Source organism: Microtus ochrogaster, chromosome 2 (genome assembly GCF_000317375.1).
Source record: "Microtus ochrogaster isolate Prairie Vole_2 chromosome 2, MicOch1.0, whole genome shotgun sequence".
Lineage (NCBI taxonomy): Eukaryota > Metazoa > Chordata > Mammalia > Rodentia > Cricetidae > Microtus > Microtus ochrogaster.
Window position 1 is genome coordinate 87,324,044 of NC_022010.1, and position 12,817 is coordinate 87,336,860.

At 36.4% G+C, this 12,817-nt stretch overlaps 1 protein-coding gene across 1 annotated transcript in view; it reads right to left on the bottom strand.

Annotated features, from left to right (window-relative positions):
• Positions 1-12,817, bottom strand: part of Pros1 (protein S) — a 76,335-nt gene that overhangs the window by 43,449 nt on the left and 20,069 nt on the right. Inside the window, exons 2-3 of the mRNA XM_005345249.3 lie at positions 6,561-6,718; positions 3,846-3,870 (exon numbers count right to left, since the gene is read on the bottom strand). Of these exons, the coding sequence (XP_005345306.1) occupies positions 3,846-3,870; positions 6,561-6,718 (183 nt within the window). The remainder of the gene's footprint in view (positions 1-3,845; positions 3,871-6,560; positions 6,719-12,817) is intronic.

Genomic DNA, 12,817 nt, shown 5'->3' on the forward strand with positions numbered 1-12,817 from the left:
TCAAGCCTTATGACTTGTCTTCTTACCTTAGCTCTTAGTTACTACACATCTTATCTCTCACCAGATGACGCCAGACTTCAGTACACTTCTTTATTGCTTTAAAATTTTATTATCATTAGTTTCCAGAGTCCTAATGTTTCTCTAGAGATGATGTGAAAAAATCAAGGAAGAAGTTTGGATTTATTCATCAGTTTGAAAAGACCTGAAGACTAAAGTGTGCTTTTTATCTGTCTGTCTGTCTGTCTGTCTGTCTGTCTGTCTGTCTGTCTATCTATCTATCTATCTATCTATCTATCTATCTATCATCTATCTTGTGTGTAGTGTGTGTGTGTGTGTGTGTTTAGAAATTAAACTTAAGGTCTTATGTGTGGAAGATGCATCTCCAACCCTGAAATAATGATTTCTAATATTATATTTTGGGTCAAAGTTTACCATTCTCCAGAAAACTTTTTCTCCATGAACAAAGTCATCCAATTTTCCAGTTTCTATTTACCAGTGTCTATATAGATGGTAAACCTATTTATCCTATTTCCTCAGGAAGAAGAGAAGTTATAATGATATTCTGGGAGCATAACCCAGTGATAGAGTACTACGCAAAAATAGTTCATAAGCTTGATTTTATAAGTTTACATATAAACACATTTGTATAATAAAGCTACACTTTAATAAATTCTTTGAAAACATTATCTTCTTTTATTTCTTGAAACAAACTAAATACAGCAATTATTTCCATCTATGCAATAAATGTCAGTGAACCCAGAGTATTTCTGTTCCAAATTGGATGTTGTAAGGGCAGCAGATAGCACAGGTAACTGTATCAAGTGCTTTATATGGCCCTGGAATTTTAAGTCTTGACTGTCCAAAGAGCATCTGTGGTCTAATTGCTGAATAAACATCTCTTCTTATAGAAAGAGCCCAGTATAAGTTGTGGATGGATAAACTACTACTATATTTATTGTGAACAGAATTATACAATGTCCTTTTTCTAACTAAGACTACTGCCCCTAGGCACATCCAATGACTAAACATGGAACTTTGGTAAGGGATTTTCATTTTCTCCTTCAACAATGGACCTCACCACTTATACATACAAGAACAAATATAAAATTTCAGTCAAAAGTATTTTTGTTCCACCTGATGTTTTAAATAACACCTTACATTACAAGAAAGATGGACAATAAATCTATTGTCAATCTCTTTAGCAATCCAAGAGCTCTGAAGATAGAAAATATGGTGATATTCTCCATATAAAAAATTAAAACCCTTCAAATAGTTTATTTAAAAAACACATAAAACAAACGACAACAAGCACAAAAAGCAAAAACGGAAACATAAAATCCAATGAGTTACAATGCCAGCTAACGGTTACTCTGAAACTGGAGCCTACTTCTCAGATTCCAGGTTTTGTTTTGTATCATGCTGCCAAGGAATTCAGGGCAAAAGAAGAGAAAGTTGGGTAGATCCAGAAAAGAATTAGAAGATTCAAATTGGAAGCGACAAAAGGAGTAAAGCTGTGATTTGAGAACCTCTCCCAAACACATAGTTCTATATTAAAACATTATTGATCTTTATTCAAATAGATTGTGTTCAAAGAATACATCTTTTAGACTGTTATTCCTGTGAGAACACTACTTCATTACATGGCCTTAAGAAATAGGGTAATATAACCTTACATTTTTAGTAGCAAAGCAGTTTCTCTTTTTAGAATAAAATATTTACAACCTCATCTAAATAAGAGAGGCTGGAATAGGCCTGATGACCTATCCTTTCTCAATAACTCCAGTAATGTAAATCCTTGGCTTTTTGTTTCAGAGAGTGGTGACAATGCATACAAAAATAGATCCTTTCATGGATGAATGCTTCTACCCATTCTCTACTCTGGAAAATGTAAAATCAAAGAGTTTTTATAAAACCTTGTTGCAATTCCCATCAAATATCACCACCTCCCAGTTACTGCTCATGGTGCACACTTGAAAGAAAATGTTCAACACTGGTGTTAAGAGCTAGAGAAGGAAAGAAAGGACTTGGCCTTACCACCCTGAATGAATCCCATCTCATCTCATCATGGAAGTTAAGAGGGGTCCAGCCTGCTTAAAACGTGAAAGGAAGGAAGAGAAAGGGCAAACAGAAATTGCACATCAGCGGAGAAAAAATGAAGAGAAAGAGAAAGAAATACATTTTAATAAGTGCTTTGGAAACATACTGAAAATCCATCTATAGGGGTGACAACAAAACTCATAGAGGTTGGGGAACTAAGATCTTCCTATGTTCTTCGGAAGATACCATAGAACTGATTGCTGTCTTACAACTGGTAACAAGATGGACTACAGAGTAGTACAGTAGAGTCAAGTTACCCAAGCTCAGCAAGTGCTTTAAAGATGGGATCCTGACCAGCATGTACACTAAGAACTGTGGAAGAAAAATCAGGCTCCTGTTTCTATAACATGATCTTGTACAAAGTGGCCTTTGACTTTCAACCTACTAATTATCCAAAAGGGTAAGTATAAATCCATAGCATCATTTCACCACAAGATTCCCAAAGGTCGGAAGCATGTATATATAAGCTCTCTTTTTTTCTTCTTTTTTTGAGACAGGGTTTCTCTATACCTTTTGGAGCCTATACATATAAACTCTCTAGCTACACTAAAATTCAGGAGAAATGAGTTTAATGACTTAACCATTTATAAGACTATATTAGCAACAATATCAGAGTTCATTTCTATATTCTTCCAAAGGTTTGCTTTTTCATTTCTAGTTGGCTAGAGCTAAGAACAGAGTGAAAATAAGCATAAATTAGGAGTATTCTGCAAGAAAAGGAAAATGAGTCTCTGTTGCAAACATAGATGATCACATGAGAGACAGATGCACAAAATAGACCCCACTGTGACAGTTTGGAAATAATATTAACATAAAACCCACATTTTCTTTAAGAAAACAAGCTTTGTTACTTTGAAGTAGTATTTAATTGAAGTCATTTGTCTTAGTAGTAGTTTCTACTGCTGTGAAGAAACATCATGACCACTGAAATTCTTATAAAGGGCAACATTTAATTGTGGTGGCTTGCTTACAGTTTCAGAGGTTCAGTCCATTATCATCATGGTGGGATATGGCTGCATGCAGGCAGACATAGTGATGGAGCGGTCGCTGAGAGTCCTATATCCTGACGCACAATCAACAGGAAGTGGTCTGTCTTACTGGGCCTGGCTTGAGCATATATGAGACCCCAACGCCAGCCTCCTCAGTGACAAACTTTCTCCAACAAGACTACACCTACCTACTCTAACAAAGTCACCCTCCTAATAGTGCCACTCCCTTTGTGGGCCAACTTCTTTCCAACCAAAACAACACCTAACCTATGTGAGTATACATAGACTATACTATTGGCAGTCCAGAATCTAAAATGGCATGAGTGGAATCCTGCTGGAAGTGATGAGATGATGTCACAATGAGGAGTTGTGAATGACTTCTCCAAATGACTAGGTGACAATTGTGCACATCATACTCTTTGATGAGCTTAGATATCCTTTATTTCTTGAATGATAGCCCATGAACACGTATTTGTGCATCATGTCTGAGTGTCTGAATATAATTAGCCTCAACCTAAAGATACTTTAGAAGAAAGATGTGGAAAACTAAAATATAAAGTCTAACATAATAAAGAGTCATTCCAAATTAGTGCATATGACTTTAAATACAAAAGCATCATAGGTCTTACATCTTCTCAATATTGATAAAACAGTATTGGAAAGGTATTTGGGCAGAAGGTGAGGTCTGAACAGATCTATTTGAGGTTTGAGCATATCTTCAATTTCTACGATTTTATGTTCCAAATACTTAGAACTTACCCAAATATTTTGGATAGAAATAATCCTAGAAAGAAAAGAAAAAAATAGATATATTAGCAAACTCAAATTTCACTACAGAGATAAAGATCCACTTCTAGTTTGTTTTTATATTATATAGGAATGGCCTACATGCTGTGTGTTTACAAATTTCTAAGTTTTTGTATGAAAATACTTCAAGAATCAATAGCCAATATATGTATATACTACTGAACAATTAGATAATATTTTTAAAGTTTCTAATTTGAACCGGTTGTACTTAAGGTGATAAATATAACAGTATACACCTTCTTTTATAATCCTTTAATTTTTCATGGTGATTAAACATCCATTTAATATACTTTTTTTACAGGGTCTCTCTACATCACCTTGGCTACCTTGAAACTCACTATGTAGATCAGGTCCACCTGGAGCTCATGGAGAGCCACCTTCCTCTACCTCTGAGTGCTGGGATTAAAGGGATGTGAGACAATAAGGAGCAACACATGGGGTTCAAATATTGGTGATATGCTGATGACAAGAATATTAGAGGTAAACAACAGGGAAAAACTGGGAAGAGTGGACAAAGAGTATGAGGGATACAGACAGAATGTGGGTGGAACCTATCAACAAAACCAATGTCAGTCAAGGGACAGACACATAATTTTATTTTCCTCTTCCACCTTCTCCCCGCTTCCCTCCTGTGTTCTGTCTTTCCTCCCTATTACTCTTTAAAGGCTGAGCTCTGAAAACATATCCACAATACAGAAATAAACACTAAATTTTTTTATGGGTGATAGAGTCGCTCAAAGCAATCTATCAAAACTACTGAGTAGATGTGATGATCAGGCAAAATAAAACAGAAGGCTTGAACTTTATTAAAGAAAGTGGTATGCTGGGATTTATTACACGGTTCTTTCTCTTTTTTTAAAATTTCTATAAAATGAAAGAACCTATTCCTCTATCTAATACATACCAAATTCTTCTGTATTATGGAAGTTGTAAGAGTGCATGCATATTCCTTTTTAGTATGAAAATGTAAAACATGGAATATATACATAAATTCTTTACTATAAGTGTATTGTGTAGGATAGAAAAGTTTGTATTATTATTGTCTGTGTTGGTTAATTTTATGTCAACTTGATATAAGCTAGAATCATCTGAGAGGAGTAAAGCTCAGTTGAGGAAACGTTTCCATAAAATATGGTTGTAGGCAGATCTGTAGGGAATGTTCTTAGTGGTTGATGGGGGAGGGTCCAGCCCACTCTAAGTGATGGTACTCTTGGGGCAGTGGGTTCTGTTAGAAACCAAGCTGAACAAGTCTCCAGCAGCAGGCTACTAAGCAGCATTCTTCCATGCTTCTGCATCGGTTCCTGCCTCCAGGTTCCCATCTGGTTGGAGCTCCTACTTTTAACTTTCCTCAATGGACTGTAATCAGGATTGTAAGCCAAAAAAAATCCTTTTCCTCCCCAAGTTACTTTTTTTCTTTTTCTTTTTTTTTCCCTGAGACTTTTTTTTTCTCTGTATAGCTTTGGACCCTGTCCTAAAATTCACCTAAACTCACAGAGATCTACCTACGTCTGCCTCCCGAGTGCTGGGATTAAAGGCATATGCCACCACAGCCCGACCCAGGTTGCTTTTCTTTGATCAAGTTATTTTATCACATTTTTGTACCAGTTCTAGATAGAGTAAAATAATTGGTGTGTATTTGGGGAAATTTTCTTCTTTGAACTTATCAAACATGTAGGGATAAAAAGAACTACAAAAACAGCCACGTAGAACACAAGTAGCTACAATTTGGGACAAATTTTCTCTCCATGAACAAAGAGTCCTTGCTCATTATCCCTCAGCTGCTGTCATGAGGCTGGGAGCTGTGGCAGAGGCATAGGAGGAGGCTTGTGTATGTCATCTCCCACTTTTACTCCAGATTGTGTAATTCAGCTCAGGTAAAAATACCTGAGGAAACCCTGAAAAGTGTGACATTTAGACTCTCAAGGTCATACTTCCACCGCTTTGTGGACGTATTCATGCTACGCCTGCTTGCCACAAGTGTGCCACAGACCGACCTCTCCTAAAATGCTCAGATTGGGCAACGTTTGAAGGGGTGGTGGGTGACTTAGAAATTTTATACACCAAAGATTACTGCTGATTATCAGTGGCCTCAGGAAACTTTGCGAAGGTTATGGAACAACGTACACTCAGCATACATGGCACCGTAATAACTAACCTCAGTTAATGTGGCCCCATTTCTAGAGCTAGGTTGGGCATGGAGGGGCACACCAGCCTATAATTACAGGACTTGAGAGGCTGAAGCAGAGGCAGGACGATAGTGAGTTCCATGGCAGCTGGGGCCACAGAATAAGAGACTCTCTCAAATACAACCCAGCAATCATCTGGAACAAAATAAATGAAAAACACAGTGATAAAACAGGCACATGGTCACTCACACTTCACACACCTCCTCTCCTGAACCCTCAGTGCTACCAAACTTTGGTTAGGAAACAAAATACTTACAAAGCGTAAAGTCAATACTAGTTGTTGGTAATGAGGCTGAAGGGAAATCTAGTTTGGCTGGAGCACCTGTCATTGGCAGCCTGTATGAAGTGACAGTGGAAACGCGTGAAAAATGATCTGCGAAATCATTAGCTTTCAAATGGAAGCGAGGAAGCTCAGGCTGGCAACATTCCGACTGTAAATGTGTATCTAAGTGTGGACTCCACAGTGTCAACGAATGCGTACCGTTTCGGGATTGTTTTCGAAGACTTCCCTGGCTTCCTCTTTATTGCAGAGTTCTTCAATGCATTCTCTTTCAAGGTTGCCCTTTTTAGTTTCCTCAAGCAAGGTGTTTGCTCGGCGCTTCCTCAACAGGACTTGGGAGGCACGTTCTTTTGACAAAACTGTAGAAAACATAAGCTTATATAAATAAAAATGTCTTTATTTTTCCTCTAAGTTATATCATCTTGTTAAATAATAAATGCTAAAATAATTATCTACACGATATTTAAAATTGAAAGGTTGGAACTCAGAAAATATGTAGCTATATCAAGCCTTTGGTTAACAACTCCACCAGCAGATTCGGTTCATGCCTGTCTATGCAGCTACTTATAGCTGTTTTATCTGAGCTATACAAATTATCCAGCTCATGCTTGAGGCCGAACACACTTAGATGACATTCAGTGTGGGGTTTTTTTTTCCACTTATCTAACCAGTGACTCCACGTTTAGGGCAGGAGTAACAAATTGTTTTTTAGTTTTAATGGCGAACCTTTGGAATGTCTTTGAAGACAGAGCAACACAGACATGAAGTCCTATCAGCTACAGGAGAGTTGACAGACCAAATCAACTGACCCTTCATGCACCTGGCAAAGTAAAAACCTAGGGAAAAAGAGGAGGTTTGCTAAGCGTATGCTACAGAAGACAAGGAGAAAAGGAAAATAACTTAGGTTACAAAAAAAGTTTTAAACAAGTGAACAACAACAAAAAGTTATATAACCAACTGCAATACTAAGTTTGGAGGAAACTGTTCTCATTGTATAGAATATAAAATTGCAATTGGAGTTTTAAGTCATTTTTGCAAATAAAAAAGCCAGTAAGAAGAGAATATATTTGCAAGGTTGTACACAAAATAACTGAATACAAACAATATAAAGAAAACAATAAAAACATTGTTATAGGAGCAAAAATTAGAAGCACTAGAGACAAATGAGGAGGGATAGCTTTAAAAATAATGAGCTGTAATACCTCATACCTTGAAGAATATCAAGGAAGTTTTCAAAGAAAATCCTCAAAGTAAATACCTCCAACATAAGAACTAAAATGCAAATTTTCAAATACTATTCCCTCAGCATAGACGTTTATAGACAAACACAGCAGTTCAAACTGCAAATATGTAAATATTATGTAGACAAACATATAGGAAAGAATTTGAAAATATTCCTAAACTTCCAGTAGCAATTGTATCTGAAGAAAATAATGAAAAACATGAACGTATATATACCATTAGGATATATACATACATATATATATATATAGTATTTAAAGAAAAATTTTAAAAGTGTAAAAAAGTCTTTAAATTCTTTTAGATTTCATGCATAAACAATTTTTTACTACAAAGAAGAGCAAGTCTCTAAATAGATAAGTTTATTTCATGTCAGTGTCTTGTTATCAATAATAAACAATAGATACTCAAGAACTTGATAAAAGAAGGGGGTAAAAGGAAAGGGCTGGTTGATAAGCAGTCTCCCTAAACAACTGAAACTCAGAAATGAGATAAGCTAAGGGAATAGCAGGATACACGTGATCTGACTGGGGAAGGGGAAAGAGGGGCACCTCTTCTCAGGGATGGGGGAGGAAGACAAATACAGTATGAACAATAACAACAGTATGGATATCTGAAAAAGGCATAAGTAATCATAACTATCTACCTATATTACATAAAACTATATTACTTATAAAAAATAATATTGCATTTATATGTTTATACATATATATGTGTGGGTATGGGTGAGTGTGTGTGAATGCGCGCGCGCACACACACACACACACACACACACACACATACAGTTTAAATAAAATTTACTCATCTGGGCTACCAATGTTCCTTCCAAGAGCAAAAGAACAAAAACAACAACAACAAAAAAAAAAAAAACCACCAGGTATGAGAAGCCCTGTTTTGAACTGTTGGTCAGGGTTGTCCAAGAAACTTTAATAATATTATAGGCTACTGGTATGACCTTTGGTTGGTCCTCAGAGATAGAAAGTAAGTTCCTATTGCCGAAGATGCTTTGTAATTTAGACACAGGAGCCAAAGGATCCTGAATTGAAACTGACATGAAATCCTCCTCTCTAAGAACTAGCCTTTAAGAAACAGAAAGCATTACTCAAGCTTCCAAAGAAGGGACACAAGCAACAGTCCTACCCAACTATGATGCCTATGTTACAACTACCATGACAGAATGACCCGAAGAGTGGAAGAGTGTGACACACATACCTTAGTGGTAACCAACAGCTCTTTAATTGGACTTAAGGCTTGTTCAACAAGAAAGAAACAAAGACAGTTACTGGAAACCTAAGCAACTACCCAGAGCTAGCAAAGTCATGGGTCTTGGAAGAGAACCTATAACCACCACTTTACTAAACCAGAGCAATCTAATACTTCATTCTAAATATTTGTCCTTATACCTACAAGATAATCCTCACCCTGCCCCCCCCCCATTTCAGAAAACTACAAACAATCAAGATACAGACGTGTGGATCCTAGTGTCAAAGAATACACCCGCAAAACAACGACAGCACCTAAGGCTCAGGCAGCATTGTGAAATGGTATGGAAAGATTGTAAGAGCCAGAGGATCCAAGAGTTTCCTGTGTCTCCTAGCAATGTCAGAGGCTACATCCATAAAATCTCATTAACCCAACTACCTAAACATGAACTGACCAAGGGCAACAATAGACATGACAAAGTGGACAGTGGAAAAAACAAAAAAACCTCAGCCCTACACAAATAACAACACTCAACTAAGAAATGATAAACATGCTAAAAAAATACTCTGCCCCCTCAAAGAGCACATCAGTTGGTTATCCAATACCAAATGGTCCACCCTAAAAACATACATACAAGTAACATTATACATACTGAACTTGTTTTACTTAGGAATATATAGGTATATATGTATAACAATATTTAAATTAGGAATATATAGGTATATATTGTAACAATATTTAATTAAAAGGGGGCCATGGAATTGAAAGAAAGAAGGGTCTAGAGGGAAGAAAAAGAGTAAATGATGTTATTACATTATAATCTCGCAAAAAGAAAGTAATAAAAATAAATGCAATAAGTAACGTTGCTTTAGGTCTCTTACATCCCAAAACAGAAATGTAAATGCAACCCCTAAGTAAAGAGTTTGGGTTGTACTTATAACTCTTATCTCTTTCCATTTCATCACCATTAAGAGATGATTCAGACAGGGCTTTGTGTTCCTAAGGAATAACCATGAATGTGCTACCTGTCAAGAGGATTACTGAGTGATAAATAGCAGCACTGTCAATAATTCGAGTCCTACATGAGCAGCTCTTTCACTACTTGCAAGTGTTTCAGCATGCTATTTGTAATAAATATAGCAAAAAATGTGAAATTCCTGAGCTTCAGCGCAAATATATAATTTTTCTGAGAAAAATAGTAAGATTTTTACCGAACAATGAAACTGTTGGTCCAACAACAATGACAAATCAAAGCAAAACATATATTTTAATATTATTTTTTATTTTTACATATTTTTATTGAGTTTTTTAACTGAGCTCTACATTTTTCTCCGCTTCCCTCCCTGCTCCTCTTCTCCCCACTTCTCCCTACCCCTTCAACCCTCTCCCAAGGTTCCCATGCTCCCAATTTACTCAGGAAATCTTGTCTATTTCTACTTCCCAGTTAAATATATTTTAAAAGAAATGTTATTAACTTCCCAGCAATCTTCCATCAAGAATTCTAAGTTTGTGGGCCAAGTAGCAAGATGGTTCAGAGTGGATAAGAGCATTTTATACGTAGGTCTAATTAGATTTGATCTATCTTTCACAACAAGAATCATCATAAAAGTAGAAGAAGGAACTCGACAATGCTGTACTCTGGCCTTGCTGTACTCTGACCTCCACATGTGTGCTGTGACATGCTCTCTTCTCTCTCTCTCTCATCTCTCTCTCTCCCTCCCTCTTTCTCTCTCTCTCTCTCTCTCATACACACACACACACACACACACACACACACAAGCACACTCACATATACACACAATCATATTATTTTTTTAAAAAGATTACTAATATTAATCTTGGGCTCAGGGATTATCACAGAAGATAGGGGCAAAAAGAGTGTAAGCATGTAACCTTATGGAGAAATGCTGAAAAATGATGTCTTAGGAGCATGACATGACCAAAGCATTCATGAATTTACAGCAAAAGGACTTGCCAGTGTAGGATCTTGTTCTATGTGACAATCCAAGGGAAAGAACAGACACCTTGAGCTGTGCCCACTTGCAAAGAATATCACAGTATTGTAGGGGGACATTCACAATATTGTACGCTCTGTGCTGTTTCAGTGAAGCTGATAAAATCATTGGTTCCCCAAATGAACTTTGATGGAATCATGGCTCAGTTTATTCTTAGTATTTTAGAAGGTGGAGGGATGCACAGTTTATGTCTGCCAGGAATAAGGAATTTTTGCAACAGTTCTACACACTACTAAATCCTTAAATATTCAGTGAAAGATGCAGGTGGGGTTCATTGGACTATCTGATCAGGGGAGCTTTTGATAGCCACAAGGGAAAAGTCATTGTTTTCAGTACTGAAGCTATTGGTGATGTTTCAGTACATAGCTCCTCATCCATGTTCACATTGGCAGCCCTATGTGAATAATGAAGAGAAGAAAAAAAAAGAGAGAGATGTTACGATAGGGTAGAGACTAAGTGTAACAAAAATATATTAGTTACATGTTTGGAACTGTGGAAGAATAAATGAATTTAAAAGTACTACATTTAGTAATGAAGAGTTAAATATTAATATTTTAAAAAGCATGTGGTTAAAGTGTTTTCCCAATAACCTCCAAGTCTTTCCATTCAAAACCTATTCAACAGTCAAAAATAGGCGACAGGTGGAGGAACACCCAACTTCTAGAAGGGCTTATGTAAAGATCTTCCAGTTTTATGCCTTTTCTTTATCAAAAATGGCTGTTTATTGCTTCTCTTTTAGGTTTGCCTTCTGTCACTTTCCCTGAGTCCTTTTTATTGGGCATCCTAAGAACGAAAAACTGCTCATGAAAGAATGCATGTAAGAGGAGAATCTTGGCAGGGTTCATATCTGTGTTTGTGATTCAGTGTTGCATGCAGGATGGAAATGCCTTTCCCTATGCAAACAGAAGAGCCACTTGACCCTTTGACATTGTACTTAGCATGACCCGAATAGCTGAAATAGCATGTTTTCCTTAAAGCTTATGAAAAACAAAACCACTTTAGCACACAACAATCTTGAGTCATTAATGATGACCGGATGTGAAAAAAATATTAACAGTAATTAGATTTGAACTACAAATATTTTTATTTCTTTCCATAAATATCTCATGAGAGTTCTATTTGGCAGTGTGGAAAATGTTTTGAAAATGTGGCTTTTGCAAGAATTAAAAAAAAAACAAAGATAGACATTCTTAAGTAGGATTTTCATCCATTTAAATCAGTACCAAATTTCAATAAAGCTTGCATTGCTTTCACAATGCAATGTTCATATGTATCTTATGCTTTCATCTCATCAAAGACAGTATTTTCTCTGAATGACGAGTGTTTTACTTGCATTCTCTAAATTTTATGTTTTGTTTAATATTTTATATTATGCTGCTGAGAAAACATTACTTCTCATCCACTGTACTAATGGTAAAAGAGTGGCTGGAGAACTATTCTGGAAATGGAATGTTAGGCTTCAAAGAACTGAACCATTAAAATGCTGATGATAAGCATTTTTAAAGGATAAAGATCACAAGATAGGCTTGGGTTGGGATTTGACTCTGGAATGTGAGAGAGTAAACAAAAGGAAATAGTTATATGTGATGTTTGCACAGGTGATGCTGAACCATTTGAATAGAGGAGTGAAGTTGGCTTTTGTTTTTTAATAGAAGAGCCATTGGTGTCCTTTAAAAATGTGACCACTGACCATCACTCTGGAAGAATTCAGTGACTGACTGAGCAGAGAAACGTCAGGACTGTTTATCTACAACAGAAGTGAAATGGGCTTCCCGACTCCAGGATTTAATTATTACTTTAATTTACAGCCTCTATTCTAGAGGGAAACAGAATAAATCACTGCCATTGTCGTCTCAAGATTGGAACCTTTGATTTAACCAAGGAGAGCTGAAGCAGTAAAGGTTAGTTACTTGCTTCCCAGTGGCAAACTTGTAACCAGAAAAAAAGAGAAAACAACAAAACAATTATATTGTCTATTTCTTTAGTTGAGAGGTAAATGAA